The following is a 19911-nucleotide window of genomic DNA, read 5'->3' as shown; positions in this document are numbered from 1 at the left end:
ATAAGTATTTTTTTTAAAAGAAACAATAAAATGACTGTTTAGATACTTCCAGCTTTTGGATTTTCTATGACAGCATTTTTTTCTGTTTTTTTTTTTTAAATTATTTTTATATTCACTATGTTTTTAAAATTCACCTTAGGCAATTAATCTTAACAGTGGAGTTTATTCCTATATGAATTAAAACCATTCTAAATCCATTCCCAGCTAGATACACTTCAATAGAAGAAAATCACTTTGTTAACCAAAAATACTTTTATATATTTTTGGATAATTTGCTTTAGTAGCCCTCATTATATAATACAGTGAAGAAAACAAGTTCCAAGATTTTTATATAAAATTACAACATATTAAACTGATCAGCTAGTTAAACATAACTAATTGAACCAAATCAATTGATTAATTATTACTGACTAAACAATAATATTGACTATCGCCTAACAAAGCAATTATTATTGACTATGGTTGCCTAATAAAGGACTGCATCCTTCATTAAGTGTCCTGTGAATAAATGTTACAGAAGATCAAACTATAATTAGTCAAAATAGTGCATTATGCCTAATAAAATTTCTTTTGTTTTTAAGATGTTTTATTGATTTTATTTTTTATTGTTAACCATAGCCTTAAATGTTTTAAATCAATAAATATTTAAATTAAGAAGTAAGTATTTTTAAACATCTATATAAATCCATGTATAAAATTTGTTTGCCTCGTGAATAGGTGAGATGATAGACTCACTATAAAACTTATACTATGCTGAGTGTGGATCAAAATGCATGGAAAACAGAAGTAGCACTTTTTGTACTCTGCTCGATATATTGTCCTTCCTATTTGCTGAATACCATATTCACTCTCCAAGATGAACACTTTTTATAGACAAAAGTGCTGAACAGAAATTGAAAGTATGGGCACATGACTTCAAATATCCAGGTACACTAAGGCTACAATATTCTGCCTATTCATTAAAATTGGATAGAATTGTATCCAGGGGTGTGTTCCTGCCAGTTCTAACCTCTTCTATAGAAGAGGTTCCACAAATCTACAGTGTCGTTTAGAACGGGTTCCAGCTCCCTCCCCCAGCCCGTCTGGACATCATCAAGATGAAGAGTGAGAGGAGGAATTCTGGAGTTAAAGTCCACAAGTCTTAAAGCTGTCAAGTTTGAACACCCCTGGGGGAGGATGTTTATAAAGGATTAGGGGTGCAAGGGTAACTTGACAGCTTTAAGGCACACTTCAATGCCAGAGTTCCTGAGCCAACATGACTGAAGGAAGAATTCTGGGAGTTGAAGCCCACAAGTCTTAAAGCTGTCAAGTTTGAACACCCCTGGGTTTTATTTCTAAAGGGTTAGGGGTGCAAGGGTCTTGTAACTTGACAGCTTTAAGACTTGCATGCTTCAAATGCCAGTGTTTCTGAGGCAACATTTTGGTTGCAAAGCAAGAGCGTTGTTACGTGAGTTTCACCATATTTTACAAGTTGGCCATGCCTACCCGGTCACATGACTGGCAAGCCACTCCCACCCAGTCACATGGCCAGCAAGCCACTCCCACAAAGCAGGCCACACCTACAGAAGAGGTTCTAAAAAAATTTGAAACCCACCACTGATTGTATCATATGAAAAAATGGTTAAAATTTACTGAATTCTATTTACTGAATTGTGAAACATAAACTTTCTGGCTTTACAAGATGTACCCACTGCCAATAAAAATTGCTATTATAAAGCTGTCATGATGAGGAATAATATGTTTGTTTATTTATGGCATTCCTCTTTATTTATATAATTTTATTTCATATTTGTTTTATTTATGAATGCTACATATGCTGTGATGTTACTGTATACTATACATTATCATGGGAGTGAATAAAGTAAATTTACATTTTATATTATTTTGAACTGTAAGCTATATACATTGGTCTAAGCAAGTTCTAACAAAATGGTTTTATTAACCTAACAAAGATTTTTTTAATCACTTGCCTCCAGAAGTTGTTGGTTGCTCCATCATTGGAGGCTTTTAACAGAAGTCTGAACAGCCACTTGTCTGGAATTATATAGTGTCTCCTGCTTGAGTAGGGGGTTGGACTAGAAGACCTCCAAGATCCGTTCCCTTCCATCTTTGTTATTTGTTAACTCAAAATGACATATTTCTGTACTTATTCATGTGTGTGCACGCTCATTATTATCCAGCTGTAATTGCAGTTGTTCTAACACCTAATAAGCTATGGTTGGAAAAACAAAGGCAGGTTAATTTGTGATTTCCGCTACTCATTTGGAGGCAAATTAAGTGTCAAGAAGCTAATATAGAACATATTTCATTTTATGAGATTCTAATTTAATTTGACACCATATTATTGATGGCTTAATATGGGTGGTTTATTTAAGAAAAGAAGTAATTTATCATTTATTTATTTATTTGCAACTGAATATTTAGTGATTAGTGATAGGCTGTGATAGTAAATCATAGCAGTGGCTGCTTGTCCTCAAGTGCACTAAACATCTGAAAATACTAGTATAATCTAACATCATACTAGTATTTTTCAACAGTTTTTAATTCATATGTACATAATTTTACTTCAAAGTAAAATAGAATGAAGAAATTCTATACCCAAATAATTAAACTATTTTGTAAAGATAACATTTATATTTGTCATTTCTCCAAACTGCTAACCAGTCCAACATAAATTTTATATGGCTGTTATTTCATGTTTATTTAGAAAAAGGAAGAGAGGGAGGGAGGGAGGGAGGAAGTGACTATATCGACCAATAGAAAATAATAAGAGTTCAAATAACCATTCAGGACTATTGCTATTTTGATCAATCTGCTCTATCAATGTCATCAATAGAGGGGCTGGTCATAGAATTACCCATTTATAATGCCAGCGATTTTTTTCAAGGTTTATTGGGTTTTTATTTTTAAACATATATCAATATCAAGATATGAACAATGTGGCCTCTGGTTATGGTAATACAAATAACAAGAGTCAATTATTACATTAATCAAACTTATGTAATCCTAATATTAATATACTTTATTATTTTGAAGTAGTTATTCAATATTTTAATGTCCCATTCTTATGTCAATGATCTTCTTAAACATACATAGTAATATCATCTTTCAACCTCTCAGCTTTCCATCTAATTATTATTTATTTTCAATTTATATAGAAATTATAACTACTAGTATCCCCCCTAATTCTTATTTCTGGCTTCTAGTCAGGTCACTCTTACAAACCCTAATATTAAAACACATATTTATGTTAATACATAGCCTTTTATAGAAAGATGTATATTCTTATTTCTACCTCTATTTCTAGTTTTTAATCAGGCCATCATTATATTAGAAAAAGGAAGAAAGGAAGAAAGGAAGAAAGGAAGAAAGGAAGAAAGAAAGAAAGAAAGAAAGAAAGAAAGAAAGAAAGAAAGAAAGGGAAAAATAACTATTGTATCCATCATCCCTTGCCTGTTTTAATACTTCAATTCTTATTCGCTTTTTGGCTTTCCTCCCATACTCCTCTCTTGGATCTTTGTCTCTGTCAACATCTGTATCTTCTAGATATTTTTCCTCTCTCTATCCTCCTAAGCTGCCATATCTCCAGAGTATCCACCCATATTCCTATCTCCCTTTCAAAAACTTCTGGTTTCAATTCTCCTGGTTGACGTTGCTGCAAGATCAGACACGAGGAGCAGGTCTCCGTGCTCCTGTGCCAAATCCCACCATTAGTGGGCTCCGTGAGGAGCCAAAGCCTCCCTGTAGGGGAGGTGAAGCAAAGAGGGGTGCCCTGCATGGTCACAGAGTTGCAACTCTCCTGCCTGACCTGGGGTTTTTCTTTCCCTCTCAGCCACAATGAGAAGAAGCAGCCTAAACATGGCTGCCACAAAGCTGGGGCAACCAAAGAACACTTAAGACTGGTGCTGGAGCAGAGTTAGTGAACAGTAATTGGAGCTGGGTGAGAAGATTCTCTTTTTTTTTTGCATTTAGTCCCTAAATTTAAAGGAAAAAAGAAGAAAATTCAGAGAAGAAAAACTCTTAGAATTATATTTTTTAAAGCAGTGAACAACCATAGAGAGAAAAATCCCAGACTCGAATGAAAGGAACTGAGGGGAAAAAAGATAAAGATCTTTTAATCAAAGAAAATTGGATTTTAAACTGGGTAGGCATTGTTATGGAAAGGCATAATAATATGCTGGAACTATGTACTTGAATTAATTCGAGTATTTAATTTTGTCTTTATAAAAGTTGGATTTTAATTTATCACGTTTGAAACAACCTTTGTTGATGCTGCCATCTACTGGTGAATGGAATATACTGCACCCCTACAAATGTAGGAAAATTTTGACAGAAGAAATAAGCAACATCTTTTTGAAGGATCGTGGTGATACTAACTGGCCTATAATTAATTACTATTTACTATTTTAAGTAAAATGACTTTTGTTGTGCAGAAACTGTCTGGACTATTTAAATGGAATTAATTAATAACCCTGAGATGTAAAGAGCTATGATTACTGATTGAACAAAACTGGAACTGAATATATTGTTTGTGGCCTGACTAAAAGTGGACTTATCAAACTAAAACAATATGCCTTTTCAGGGGGAAATGAGTGAGATTTCAAGAGAAATGGTGTGGATGTTTCAAAGCATTAGGGATACCATGATAAAGAACAAAAGAGAGATAAAAGATTTAAAAAGGCATTAAGTCACAAAGTAAAAAATACGACACAACTGGCAATGAATGAAAACCAAAGAGTCCAGGAAAGAGAGGAGAAGGTGGAAAGAATAGAGGAAAAGATAGAACAGACAAATCATCAAATAAAACAAAGAGGATCAGAATTTTTTTGAGAGAGATATAATGGAATTGGAAGTAGATAATCTGGAAGATTTTTTTTAATACCAGCCATTTTTATTTTCACTTTTTCAGCTTAAAAAAAAAGAGAGATAAAGCTGCCTTCCCCAAAATTGTACCATTATCATAAATTCTGCTGTTCTTTAAGCCCATATTGGGATTTTTTTACTGTTTGTTTTAAATTTGAAGTTTGTGAGACAGTCTATTATTGCCCAGATGCTTGAAAATGTTCCACCTGATGGAACAAATCCCAGATATTTTCTATGAGGCTACTGGTTTACCTATCTGAAGCCATTGACATGGCTGCCCCTTCACATGTAAAGCACTACAGCTTTGATTTTGACATCTAATACAAGACAATGAGAACTGTTTTGCATAAAAAAACATAAAGTCTCATTGTGTAAAAAAAATTGGTATGAAGGTGTTACAAGAAATGTCCATCTAGGTTCAGTTCCAAGTAGGGAGAAAAGCGCTGGAAACATGGAGGCTGCTTGGAAGGATGATTTAATGGTGAATAGGACCACATGGGTTTGAAGTCCTAGACAGCTAACAACATGGAGTGGAGTGTGTGTGTTATTTGTACCCTCTTGGCCTTTTTGACCTTGAGCTTCCTGTTCCTGTGGCAAAGACATGTTGGTTTCAGATTTCCATGTGGAGTCATGTTTGTCTGAATCGAGTTTGATTGAACCTTGCTGGGTGATGTAATGAAGGGCTTGGTTGTACCATGTGGTAAGTTCTGTTGCTAGATGGGTAGATGGCTAATTCTATTATATACTGGAAGAGTCATGTCTTAATTCCATCACCCTGGAGTTGAGGTCTTTTTTTTTTTGTAGACAGGCTGGCCCAGTCTTAATGTGCGCCAAATATCTGTTGGGGGCAGGGAGCTGCAGGAAGCTGCTTTGTCTTTTAAAACACTTCTCATCCAGGGAAGTATAATATTCTGCCTTTTTAATATTTCCAAAAATATTTCATTCTTCTAGTAGAGGGGTGGATGCTAACTTTCTACAAAGGGAAGAAGCCTGAACTTTTTCTTGACAAGTCAAGAAAATTTAAAGCAAAGTTTCATGTTTCAGTCCAGTCTAGAAAAAGACTTGAATTATTTTGCAGAAACAAAAACAGTCTAGCAAATCACCTGAGGTTGTTTGCAAACGTAACTTAGAATCATTAGACTGCAATTCTCTGTGATCACAAATCATGCTATGCCAAATACAATTATTTTCTTTTAGTGTGAGATATGGTCTTAGCTATTGTAGTTAGTATAATGTTCAAATCAAACCATTGTGCGTTGATTTCAAGAACTATAGCAAAAATCCTTTAACTTGACATTACATCCCAATGCAGCCTTGACAGACCAATGCTACTCATGTTTATGCAGAAAGCAACATTCACTGAATTCAACAGATTACTTCCAAGTATGTGAATATAGAAATAGAATCCTATTATAGAATACATTTCACTATATTCATCAAGGCTTATTTCTAAAGTGCATATGGTTGGTTAAGCTTATACTGTCAGACTCAGAAAAAACCCACAGCTATTTATCAAGCCAATTGTGCTTTCCCATGATGCTTTTAAAGATAATCTATAGAAATGTGTATCTTTTAAAACAGACTGGATGACTTTGAAATAAAAAGCAATTCTTTCAGTTAGGTTACCTTAAAACATTGAAATGCATTTTATTGCATGACTAAGTGCCAGCCCAAAAATAATAGAAGAATACAACTAACATGAAAATTTCCTTCTCCTTCTTCTTCCTCCTTCTCCTCCCCCGCCCCTCTGAAAGAGAAACACATTTACTTTTGTTTTTAATACTCATACTTATGGATGACTGCAACCCAGATTGATTGCTAGCCTGAAGGCTAATTTCTTCTGAAATTGCTGTTTCGTTAACAAGAGACTAAAGCAAAATAACTGCTGATAAAATATTGTGTGTGCAACTTGGTCATATAGTTAGGAGTGTTAATATCAATTAATTCTACACATACTTGTTTTAAAACAACATCATTTTCCCTTCACCATGTATGTAATTACACAGCTGTAACTAATAGCCATGGAGAAGCAATCTACCATCTAAACAACTGGCATTAGCGTTCAAAGTATTACTTGCACTTCGGTTCTTTTATTTTCACAGACTGAGTGAGGGATTATTAGAGATTATTAAATGTACATATGTTTTTTAGTAAAAGGCTCAACTTCCTCTGTGAATTTGGCTTTTTATGGCTTATAATAGCCTTTTTTTCTTCAGTTTTACAGTTCAAGATACTTAACATTAATTTCCCCCATTTTTTAATTATACACACACACACACACACACAAACACACACAGAGGTGAAACTCGAAAAATTAGAATATCGTGCAAAAGTTCATTTATTTCAGTAATGCAACTTAAAAGGTGAAACTAATATATGAGATAGACTCATTACATGCAAAGCAAGATAGTTCAAACCGTGATTTGTCATAATTGTGATGATTATGGCTTACAGCTCATGAAAACCCCAAATCCACAATCTCAGAAAATTAGAATATTACATGCAATCAATAAAACAAGGGTTGTACATAGAACAATATCGGACCTCTGAAAAATATAAGTATCTCAGTACTTGATTTGGGCTCCTTTTGCAGCGATTAATGCCTCAATGCGGCGTGGCATGGAAGCTATCAGTCTGTGGCACTGCTGAGGTGTTATGGAAGACCAGGATGCTTCAATAGCTACCTTCAACTCTTCTGCATTGTTCGGTCTCATGTCTCTCATCTTTCTCTTGGCAATGCCAAGGTCAGGCAAGTTTGCAGGCCAATCAAGCACAGTAATCCTACGGTCGTTGAACCAGGTTTTGGTGCTTTTGGCAGTGTGGGCAGGTGCCAAGTCCTGCTGAAAAATGAAGTCAGCATCCCCATAAAGCTTGTCTGCGGAAGGAAGCATGAAGTGCTCCAAAATCTCCTGGTAGACGGCTGCGTTGACCCTAGACTTAATGAAGCACAGTGGACCAACACCAGCAGATGACATGGCTCCCCAAATCAATACAGACTGAGGAAACTTTACACTGGACTTCAAGCATCTTGCAGTGTGTACCTCTCCATTCTTCCTCCATTCTCTGGGTCCTTGGTTTCCAAATGTGATACAAAAGTTGCTCTCATCAGAAAAGAGGACTTTGGACCACTGAGCAACAGACCAGGTCTGTTTTTTTTTAGCCCAGGTAAGACGCTTCTGACTCCAGCCTCAGTCCATTCCTTGTAAAAGTCCCCAACACTTTTGAATGACCTTTTTCTGACAATCCTCTCCAGCTGTGGTCATCCCTGCTGCTTGTGCACCTTTTTCTTCCACAGTTTTCCCTTTCACATAACTTTCTATTAATGTGCTTTGATACAGCACTTTGGGAACATCCAACTTCTTTTGCAATTACCTTTTGAGGCTTTCCCTCCTTCTGGAGGGTATCAATGATGATTTTCTGCCCAACTGTCAGGTCAGCAGTCTTTCCCATGATTGTGATTCCTACTGAACAAGACTGAGAGACCATTTAAAGGCTCAGCAAACCTTTGCAGGTGTTATGGTTTAATTAGCTCATTAGAGTGGGATACTTTGAGCCTAGAATATTGCACCTTTTCACAATATTCTAATTTTCTGAGATTGTGGATTTGGAGTTTTCATGAACTGTAAGCCATAATCATCACAATTATGACAAATCACGGCTTGAACTTTCTTGCTTTGCATGTAATGAGTCTATCTCATATATTAGTTTCATCTTTTAAATTGCATTACTGAAATAAATGAACTTTTGCACGATATTCTAATTTTTTGAGTTTCACCTGTATATGTATGTACGTATATACATACATACATACATACATACATACATACATACATACATACATATGAGCTAATATTTACCTCAATATAAAGTATTACATATTTCATTTACTATGTGTCATTACCATTAACCAGGTAATTTATCCCCTTTTCAAAACATTTTCATCTTGGTCTCATGTGGGTTGATAGATTATTGGAAACTTCAATATTTTTAACTGAGTTTTTATGAAATTACATAATAGAGAAAAAAGAATAGAAAATAAATTGAAAAAATATTTGGGGACCTATTTTATAGCTGTTCATTATAGTATTTCAAAAAGCAATGACACTTTGCTTCAGTAAACACACAGAATAAATTACAATGTTAACAGTAAATTTTGCCCTTTCACTATACCAGGAAATATAATACATTTTACAAATTGTACATAGTTTTGAGAAGAGGTACTTCCTGCTTCATTGCCTCTGTAATACACTGTCCCCCTCCCCTTTTCCTCCTTTTTTTTTTAGCCTGATGAATGTTTTATTTATAACAATGCTAAAGTGAATGCTATCGTATTTCCTTTGTTAAAAAGGGTATAAGATCAAGATTTTACTAAAGTTCAAAGTCAACGTCACCATTAATTGTTTTGGGTTGTGTAAATATGAATTTCACTTAATTGTTATGAAGCTTGAACAAATCTTGTTTCATCCAGCCACATACCTTTGGGGTATTTTTAGAGCAGATTTTTATTGTTTTTTTTCCTTCCATAACATCTTACAATCATTACATCAATGTTGTTATGTCATCATACCTGTACATATCAATCTTATTTTGCTTCTATATTTATATACCTTTATCTATAGTTCTAAACCTATCTCTATTGTTTCTCGGCTGAATTAATTTTATTCCTGTTTTGCAACCATTTGTACCAATTATCCCAAATTCCATAATATTCAGACTCTTCTTTGTCCTTTAATTTTAATGTTAACTTGTCCATTTCTGCACAATCCAAACTTTTCTGAATCACTAATTCGTCTGGGGGAATATTACTTTGTTTCCAGAATTGGGCAAACTCTATTCTAGCTGTAGTCAGAAGGTGTATTAGTATGTATTTAATTTTCTTTCTATATTTCCCCTTGGTTATTCCCAGCAGAAAGAGTTCAGATTCTATTTGTTCCTCTGTAATTTGTTGTACCCATTTCCAAATTTTCATCCAATATTTTTGAGTTTCGGGCAGGTCCACCATATATGATAGAAAGTCTCTTGTGTTTTTTTGCACTTCCAGTGCAAGTCGGATTCATGTCCGGGTACATTTTGTCCAATTTATTGGTAGTAAATGCCAACGATAGAACATTTTATACATGTTTTCTTTGAGTGCTACTGATTGTATTAGTTTATAATTTACGTTCCAAATCCTTTCCCAATCCACTAAATCTATATTATGTCCAAATTTTTTGGCCATGATAGCCCATGCTATCATGCAACCTTTAACTACTTCTTCCAATGTTACTTCTAATAAATATTTGTAGATTTTCGTTATGAATTTATTTTCTGGGACAATTAAAATTTTATCTATTTGTTGTTATTCTGTGTATATTCCATATTCTTTTACATCTTTTTAATATCTCGATTGTAATTTATTTATACCAACAGTGCTATATCTTAAAAGTGCAATTATTTCATTATATCCTTAATGTGATTAATTCAAATACTTGTTTACGGTATTGTAAATATATATAAATATTGTATATAATTGTAACTTAATTGTTTAAATTCTATTTATCATAACCTACAAAATTTTCTTATGTATATCTTCCAATAAGTATTTCACCAAACTATTAATGCAGTCAATTCATTCAACACCTTTTCTTTTACTTTTTTTTTAAGTTCTGGGTTGAATTAATTTTCTGTTCAGTCTTTGCAAAATTGTCTTCTGCTCTAAACAGTTCTGGGTAGTTTCGACACAGCTGTTGCATCACCCTCTTCCCCTACTGTTTCGCTGTCCTCTTTTTTTCCCCTGCTAGCCACCAGCCGTCACCCCCAAGCACACCACAGTTCTCCAAGTCATCCCTCTCGGTTTCTTTCCACTTGAGTCTGTATGTCTTAGAGTCAGTTCGTGTTCTTTCTTGTTGTCTCCCCTCCCGATCGCTCACTTACACCAGTTAGTTCTTTTGGGCCAGTCTTTTGTCTCTAAAAGCTGCTCTCGCCTCTGCTAAGTTGGCACTCTTTTATAGGGCTTTCTAGAGACTCACTGCTTTGCCCGTTCTTCTCTGTGATCCTCCTTTTCTGCCAACGCTCACCGCTGTTTTCACTCGCAAGCCAATCCATTAATCCTCTTGATGCCACAAGAAGTTGATTAAATTTTTCCTTCCCCTTTTGGATAGCTTGTCGAGACTTCAGGTCCGCCATTGTAACAAAGCAGACCTCGTCCTCCGCCTCATTATTCCTAGGATTTCCCTACTCCTCCGTGTCTCTCTCCAAGATCAGCGTATCCCCGCAGTGTAGATTGAGAAGTCAGAGCCCTGATTTCTTCCCCATACTCATCTCAACATCACCACCGGAAGTCCAGCCACATACCTTTGTAATAGGAAATAAACTGAGGAATGTTTGGGCAGATGCTCTACATCTGTACTTAATGCTATCAGGATGGTATTTATAGTCTATGCTTTGAGAACTTAAGGGAAGTGAAACGCTATACCATTCTGAGAGTTTCTAAATACTTCTTCCTCATTCCCATTGAATGCCAGAATATGAATAGCTCCTACACCTAATGCACTGTATATAATCATTTAAAGTGTATAGGCTCATATGCACAATTACCTTTAGAGCTTTCCAAACCCATAGAATAGCATGTCCCTATCCACATCTGAGGAGTTTGGTAAGGATGAAACCGGTCACCTGTGGTGAGTCCTAATGGTCAATATAACTGAAATGCCACATAGGATATGCACTGTGTAAAAATGTAAGGGGGGGGGGGGCGGGAAAGCCAGAGGATGGAAGTTATTTTAAATGTTTGTCACTGATGTAAAAACTATTCCATACCAACAAAGACAATAGAATAAAAATAAGTAGATTAGCACAATGGAGGGCATTGTATTGTCAATATTGGGGCAATATCATATGTGCAACTTAAAATTGGGGGACAAACATGTATGCACTAATATGAAAACTTTTCCATACTTTCATTAATCACGTTAACATATACTTGGGTATAGCTTCATTTTTTATTTGAATATTATGGTTGCCTTGCATGTGTGCTACTCTGCAAAGATCTATATTTTTAAACATAATGGCTATCAATCCTCTAATCCTTAAAAAGAATAAAGTCCCTATTTTCTGCTTTTTCTTGCCATCAAGAAGCATCCTGTTTGGTACAGGATATACTATTGGGATAGATTGGCTTCATCTATCTTAAATGCCTTTCAACTATTTCTATTATTACATTTTGATCCTTCCTTGCTTATTGAGTTAGAATCATCTGACAGTTGTTAAATTCATCTGCCCTTACAGCCATCCTCAAGTGATTCAGCAGCAAGGAAGGCCATTCCAGGCTCCTTTCTTGCTTCTGAACTGCTTGAGGACTGCTCTGTGACTAAAAAGGAGGCACAGAGGTTCGCATGCACCATTCTGGGCCTCCTTCCTCGTCGCTGAACCACTTTGGGCTGGCTTTGGAGAGGAAAAAGGAGGTACGGAGGGCCGCACACGTACATCCGGACCTCCTTCCTTGCCGCTGAACTGCTTAAGAATAGCTTCGGTGGTAAAAAAAAACAAAAAAAACCCAGGCGCGTAGGGCCATGCGCGCACCCCCGCACTCCCCTTCTCACCGGCAATGCGCTTGAGGATTGTGTCCCTGTAGGCTTCGTCAGCCCTTTGCAAAAAGCCTCTGCTGGCAGGAACAGAGCTTTGGAGGGAGGCATCCACCCCTCCCAAACTTCGCTGGTGCTGACAAAGACTTTTTGCAAAGGGCTGCTGAAGCCTATAGGGATGCAATCTCCCTGCAGGCTTTGGCAAGGTAATGGCAAATAGAGGGAAGGCTGAAGAACCGAAGCCTTCCCTCCATTTGCAAACATCTAGGTTTCAATTTGCAGATGATAGAGGCCTAAAGTGGGAGAGCATATTATAGTATAGTCTTTATTGACATTGTACAACATAAGTATAACGAAATTGGTTTTAGCCTCACTGGTGCAAAACTATAGGAAATGAAAAAAGAAAGAAAAAGAAAAACTAGTACAACTGTGCTACTGATCTTGCATAATTTTGCACTATGTTAGGCCTGTTCTCTACGAAAGCATGAAGCAATAATGTAGGCAAAGAAAATGTGAGAGAGAGAGATCTTCGCAAGGTGAGTCTCCACAGGCTGAGTGCCTATGAAGAACCAGGGGGTGGGATGGAGATAGGCAGGGTGAATACTGCAGAGCCTTTGCTTGTTCAGTCCCGGCTTTTACAGAAGCAAGAAACAGACTCCCTGCAAAGAAAAACCCCTCTTTAACACACTGGGTATTAACTGCATTCACCAACAGAAAGTCCAGGCAAGAGTCCGAAAAAGAGTTAACTGAGGCAATAGTCCTTCGAAACACACATGGAGCAAACTTTTTAGAAATGTAAACTGTTGTTTGCTTCAACCACCCCTCCCTCTTCCTCCTATTTATTTCCCAACCAGAGAGGGGCCATTCAGCATCCACATTTGCTTTGCTTCCGAAGCTGACTCATTGTCCTCCATTGTTCACCTTTTCTATCTGCTCTGTGTATAAGCGCATCTGAAACAGGCTCCAGCTGTTCCTCCTCCTCACTCATCTCTGACTCCAAAGGCAGCTGCCTCTCCGGTGCCTGGAAAATACCAGAGGGCCCTGGCTCTATCTTTGTGTCTGATGCTGAGCATCCATCAGAGTCTCCCCTAGGGACCAGAACTGGCTAAAGTTCTTCCTCATGAATCTGCTGCCAGCTCTGCTGGAAGGCCACAATAATGCAGTCATTTGTAAGGGCGAACAACTGCCATGGTGTTGGAATGTTAATAATTTCAGGACTTGTTTGTAAATGCTAGGGCAGTGATGGCTAACCATTTTGTTGTCACATGCTGAAAATGTGCACATGCCCACACCCATAATGCAATGCACGTGTGACACCCCCGCATGCTCCTCCTTGTGAACATGCGCCTGTGACCCCTCCCACTCCCCTCGTGCATGCATGCGCGTCCCCCCTCACATTCCTAGAATTTTGGATCTAGCAGGCCTTCCTGAAGCCTCTTGGGACCAAAAAAGAGGCAGGGGAGACACCACACTCTCCAAACGTTCCCACTCCCTATGCATGCATGTGTGATCCCTTGTGCCTGCGCCCCACTCCCGTGTATGAGCAGCAGACCCGAAAATCAGCTGGCCAGCATGTGCGTGCATGTGTAGTATAGCTGAGCGGGGCTGACAGCTCACGTGCCAGCAGAGAAGGCTCTGTGTGTTACCTGTGGCACATGTGCCATAGGTTCGCCATCACCGTGCTAGGGCTGCTTATCGCTTAACTTTAAACATCCACTAAGGGAACACTCGTAACCCGAGAATAACTGTATTATAATACTTCCTTTTTGGATGTTCTAATAGTTTGGGCTGATGCTGGTTGGAACGCACAGCCCTGAAGTATCCCAATGACAAGCACCTTATTGATCAAAACTAGTATTTAAAATTGTACCAGGAAATAAAACAGGATTCAATGCAGAACCCACATAATTGGTGTCATACGCTTTCAACAGTGAGACCTAATAAGCATGTGGACTGCTGTATTCATTGCAGTTTCCAAATAGTCTTTAAGAGTAATTCATTAAATCACATCACAATAGTCTAATTGGATGGTAACATGGACATCAGGGGTGGGTTTACTGCCAGTTCGGTGCATGGGTGATTTGCACAGTTGTCTGAAAATAGGTCTGTGCATGCACAGAATATTAAAAATGTAAAAAAAAGTGTTGTGGCAACTGGGGAACCAGTTCAGGGGCATGGCAAGCCTGCCGTCCATACCGGTTCGACTTAGTTGCAATTTCCACTACCGTTTCACCTGAACCAGTACGAACTGGTAGCAACCCGCTTCTGAAGGACATGGATTGTATAATCAGATTCTTCTGGCCCAGGGGAAGCTGCAAGTAGTACATCAAACAAACCTGACCATTGGCCTCTCTGGGCTTAGTTTCACTTGCTGTTCCAGAAAAAGTGTGAATCCAGACAGGCTTCCAAACCACAGTGTCAATCTTTACAGGTAGTGCCTGCCTGTTGAGAAGTTACTAGTGGGAACATGAAGCCAGGAAATTTTGTCTTACTTGGATTCAGTTTCCACCTAATTCTGCCATCCATAGCATCAAAAAAAGGCAATAAAATTATTTTGTTATTATGCCTGTATTTGCTGGCAGATACATTTCCACAGACTCTCAGAAGAAGCAAATATGATATTTTTAAAAATATTCATACTTACACATGTAGTGGAGGAATGGGAGATGGATCATAATGATAACGTCCCTCGTGATGCCTTGTGTCAATTGGTACTGGAGGGTGGAAAGTTGGGAAAAGATGAGGTGGATCTGAAAAAGATAAAGTACAGATCTCATTATTTTAAATTTTAAATGTAGAATATTAAAAATATTTATTTTTTTACTGTTGTTTATAAAATGTAATGTAAATATGTTTATATTTATTAAACATTCGATTCTTTTAATGCAGCATTTATTTATTTAATGCAATACATGTTGCATTAAAAACAAACTTTTGTATTTATAAGTAATCCTTGGTTAATAACCATTTGTTCGGCAAACATTATGACACTGTTGAAGGAGCAGTGGGCTGTCAGATTCCTGAATGAAAAATAACTCTACAACAACATACTTTGATTGACTTTCAGGGCTGGCGTGACGAACAATAAGTTCACATGGTGCAATAGGACTAGTGTTTGTTAATAGGATTCACTGGGCTAGGGATTTTTTGTCTTTCACTGTGAATTGTAGCGTGTTAGGGGGTTGCATGAAGGGAGACTCAGCCAATCTCATTGTACATATGTTGTACTCAGACAATAAAGGTTTGAAATTGAGCTCACTTATGACCGATGCTCTAAGTTGTGGCTATAACAGCATCCTTACAATCACGAATCAAGCATCAATCAAGTTTACCGACCCAAAGTATATAAATCTAAATGCTATTGCTATTAAGAATCACAATATTCAATGATCACATGATCACTATTCATAACCTTCACTGCCAGTTTCAAATTTGGGGGCAATAAAGTCAATGGGGAAGCTGGCAGAAGATTGTAAATGGTGATCACATAACATTGATCACCATTTACCAACTTCCGTAAGAAACTCAAGACCCACTTGTTCAAATTAGCTGGCCTGGCCCAATTGTAATTGTAATCAGAAATATAGTATAATCTAATCCTGACCTTCCTGGATGGCATTTTAAATTTTTAAATTTTAGGGTTTTTAATTGGTTTTAATTGGAACTATTTTAACTATCGTTAGTTTGGTTATTGTACAGACTGTGTGTTTAAGTTGGTTTGTCTGGGTTTTGTTGTTTTGCTTTGTTGTCTATTGTATATTTATTGTCTGTACACCGCCGCGAGTCCCTTCGGGGAGAGGGGACGGTTTATAAATTTAATAAACTAAACTAAACTAAACTAAACTATTGGACTTATTAACTATACAGAATATGTTTAATAACTGAAACTGCTACAAGTGCCATTGTAAATTGGTGCAATCAAGTGACATCACACTTTATGGTCTTGTGATACTTAGTGATGGAGTTGTCACTCCCAATTACTATCATTAAGCAAGAATCACCTGTTTATGACTAATGCAATTGAACTTATTTGTGCATTTGTTTACTTTTTTATAATTTTGTATCACTCCAGTTTTGATAATTGTAGGGAGAGCTACTGTTCAGGGATATAAATTATATCCCAGAACACTGGAGATCACATTCAGTAATTATAATTATTTTTATTATTATTGCTTGGGTCCTGCTAGGCTTAATTTAGAATGTTCAGATAAGACTATTTTTCATGCAATCCAGTCATGTTTACTTTGACCTGTTAGCTTCCTATGATATTAGTAAAATAGATATCATGCAGTATCTAATTTTTGTTTGGCCAAGAGGTCGAGGATTGAATTTAGCATCTTTACAAAGAATATTCTTTATTACTGAATTCTGACTCCCACTTCTCATTTCATATACTTTTTATAGTCTTGCAGAATTGTACGAGATATTCAGTTCTGCCAAGACTGGAGAAGTATATGACAAAGATAGCAGTTTAACTAGGTTCAACATAAATTTTATTTGTATGAACCTAAGCCAAATGCTTAAGAAACAGATTATGATTCTATCATTTTGCCATGGCAAATGTAACATTCTTATCTAACGTTCTCTTTGTACTACTTTAAATTGTCAGACATGTGTAGTGTCACATCACATGGATCAGCTACTATTTTATAAGCACATCTCAAGAAATTAAAATTAGATTTTAAAGAGTTAGGAAAAAGCAATGAAATATTAGTAAAATATAATATTGTAATGTAAAGAGTAAAATTACAGAGTAACACTGAAGAAAAGAAACCTAAAAGAATACAAATTTGGCAAATTACAGAGTAACACTGAAGAAAAGAAACCTAAAAGAATACAAATTTGGCAATTAAGAAATTATACAAGACTTTATTCTTAATTGTTAAAACCACTGCACAAAAACTTGTAACCAAACGACATGTTTGATGAAATTGGGTTTTTTTTTTCTTTTCTCCTCCCTGCTCTTGTTCTGTATGTGTTGTCTTGTCTTCTTTAAAGAAAAAAAAAGAAATTATACAAGAATATGTTACTTAAAAAATTGAAACCATGTACCATGAAAAATAAAATTTATGTTATATGCAGGATATAAATCAAATAAGTATGGAAAAAAAAACATTTAAGACACAAACAGTGATAAAGTAAGTTATGAATGGCGTAGTGGCCATTCAGTTAGGAGGATTGAAAGTTTAATCCTAGGTAGAGGAAGATGGTTCTCTCCTAGAATGCAAAGAAAAATATCTGCTGTAGTATTGGTGTGCATCTAGAAGGGCATCCGGCCAGGAAATGCTCAACTCCATCCTGTTACCTTGATTCTATCCCAAATTAAGGATAGAGGGTCATAAAAAGGGAGGAGTAAGAAACTAAGTTGGAGGTTTTTTATTTCAAAAACCATATTCATGTATTTATTTCATCAAATATAAGGTAGAACCCAGTAAGAGATATGAATCAAACTTGTTAAATCTAATTCACAGAATAAACACATAACTATTGAGAGTGAGCAAATAAATTCAAAAACATGTAAGATCATACCACCCAATTTCAAGTTAAGATAGTATTATTATGTATATTAATATTTTCTAGACACTCCTAAAGTATTTTCATGCTTATAATTGTTTATGTACTTTTAATTATTACCATAAGAACCATGCAGATACAATTGTAGTTATTTTTATTAATTGAGAAAACTTTTTTCCTACTTTTCTAGATAGCACACAAAAATATTTCAACGCCATTTTCTTCCACAAGATACAATTTTGGGATTTTCAGCAGTACAGAAATATCTGATTATCATTGTTATTCAATGCTACAAAGTTGAGATGTTTCTGTGGAAAGCTTGTGGGAATTCTGTATTTATTGACTTTGCCTAGATTTAGATAATGAGAGAGCTTAACATTCAAGTTCTGTTCCAGCTTTTTTTCATACAGTTGATAAACTGACCATTCCTTAGGACAGCGATGGCGAACCTTTTTTGGCTCACGTGCCATAAGTGGGGGGAGCGCAGGGGGTAGTGTGCAGGCGTGCCGCACCCATAATGCAATGCGCGACCCCCCCAGTGCGCATGCGCACACTACAGGTGCGACCCCATTTTTTGCATGCTTTTTTTTGCCCTCCCCAGGCTTCAGAAGCTTTATAGGAGCCTGGGGAGGGCAAAAACATCCTCCCCCGCCCGCCCCCCCGGAAGCCCTCCGGAGGCTTGAGGGACCTTCAGGATGGTTCCCTGAAGCCTCTGGAGTAGTCAAAACGACCCTCCGAGCAAACCGGAAGTGACTTCCGGTTTGCTCGGAGGGTCATTTTGAGTGCTCCGAAGGCTTGAGGGACCTTCAGGATGGTTCCCTGAAGCCACCGGAGCAGTCAAAACAACCCTCCGAGCAAACCGGAAGTCTATTCCCGTACTTCCGGTTTGCCTGTAGGGCTGGTTTTCTGCACTCCGGAGGCTTCAGGGAAGCTCATGAAGCCTCCGGAGGGCCTCTGGGGAGGGGAGGCTCTTTTCACCCTCCCCAGGCTCCTATAAAGACTCTGGAGCCTGGGGAGGTCGAAAAATGGCTTTTAAAAAGTGTGAACTCAGCTGGCAAGCGCGCACATGCTAGTATCTTTGCTTTGAAATAATCAAATGGCTTAGAAATATTTTTTAATAGTATGCACACTGAAAAATGTTTTATTGATTTAATTTTTTGCTGATGGATGTGAATTACTTTTCCTCATATTTACTATTGTATCTGTTTGGATTAAGGCTATTCAATTTCATTATGTTTCTGTTTTTAATTATCTGTTTCCTCGTTTTTTCCATCACTTTGAGAAGAGTGGAAAGATTAGTAATATTTTTTAACATTTATGCTCTCTTCCCTTTTCCTCTTTCTTCACTTTTCCCTTGCTTTTTCTTCCTCACCTTAAATCTACCTTCATTTAAGATTAACTTTCCCATTTCACTGCAACAAAACGTGATGAATTCCCTGGGTCCTGTAAAATCCCTTTGCTTCATTGACCAAGCGTACATACCCTGCTAAGCTTACTGAATTTAGCAAGTTTCATACATCCAGAATAGACTTTGTATTATACTATGGCAGTCAAAGATATTTGGAAGAGAAAGAGAAGTGTAGACAAGTTTATGCCTTTAGAGTCAGATAAATTAGTAATATAATGTGCATCATCTCTTAAGGACATAAAGGGAGAAATTTATAGAGATTCCAGATCTATCAGCCACCTTTTAAAAGTTACTCTAATATACTATACATACACTCTCCAGTAATTCTTCAGCAATAAAAATAAATTTTCATTTTAAAGAGACAATACCATAATATCATCAAATCATCATTAATCTTATTTTATCTATTTCTTCTCAAGAAATCTACATTAAAATATATTAATTTTGAGAAGGCTCCAATGATTATAAAAACAACTAATATAAATCTTATATTATTAGTGAAGACTTTTCCAATACATTCCTATGTGGTAACTTAATGAAGCAAATATCATAGCATTCCTCAGA

General features: G+C 36.7%; 1 protein-coding gene across 3 annotated transcripts in view; it reads right to left on the bottom strand.

The window, feature by feature from the left end:
- Positions 1-19911, bottom strand: part of GLI3 (GLI family zinc finger 3) — a 371021-nt gene that overhangs the window by 126448 nt on the left and 224662 nt on the right. For all 3 annotated transcript variants that reach the window (XM_081932570.1, XM_081932572.1, XM_081932571.1), the window contains exon 5: positions 15070-15175. In XM_081932570.1, coding sequence (XP_081788696.1) covers positions 15070-15175 — 106 coding nt within the window. The remainder of the gene's footprint in view (positions 1-15069; positions 15176-19911) is intronic.

The sequence above is a fragment of the Natrix helvetica genome, assembly GCF_964273705.1.
Source record: "Natrix helvetica genome assembly, chromosome: Z".
In the NCBI taxonomy this organism is placed as follows: domain Eukaryota; kingdom Metazoa; phylum Chordata; class Lepidosauria; order Squamata; family Natricidae; genus Natrix; species Natrix helvetica.
This window is presented reverse-complemented; position numbering and strand designations above follow the sequence as displayed.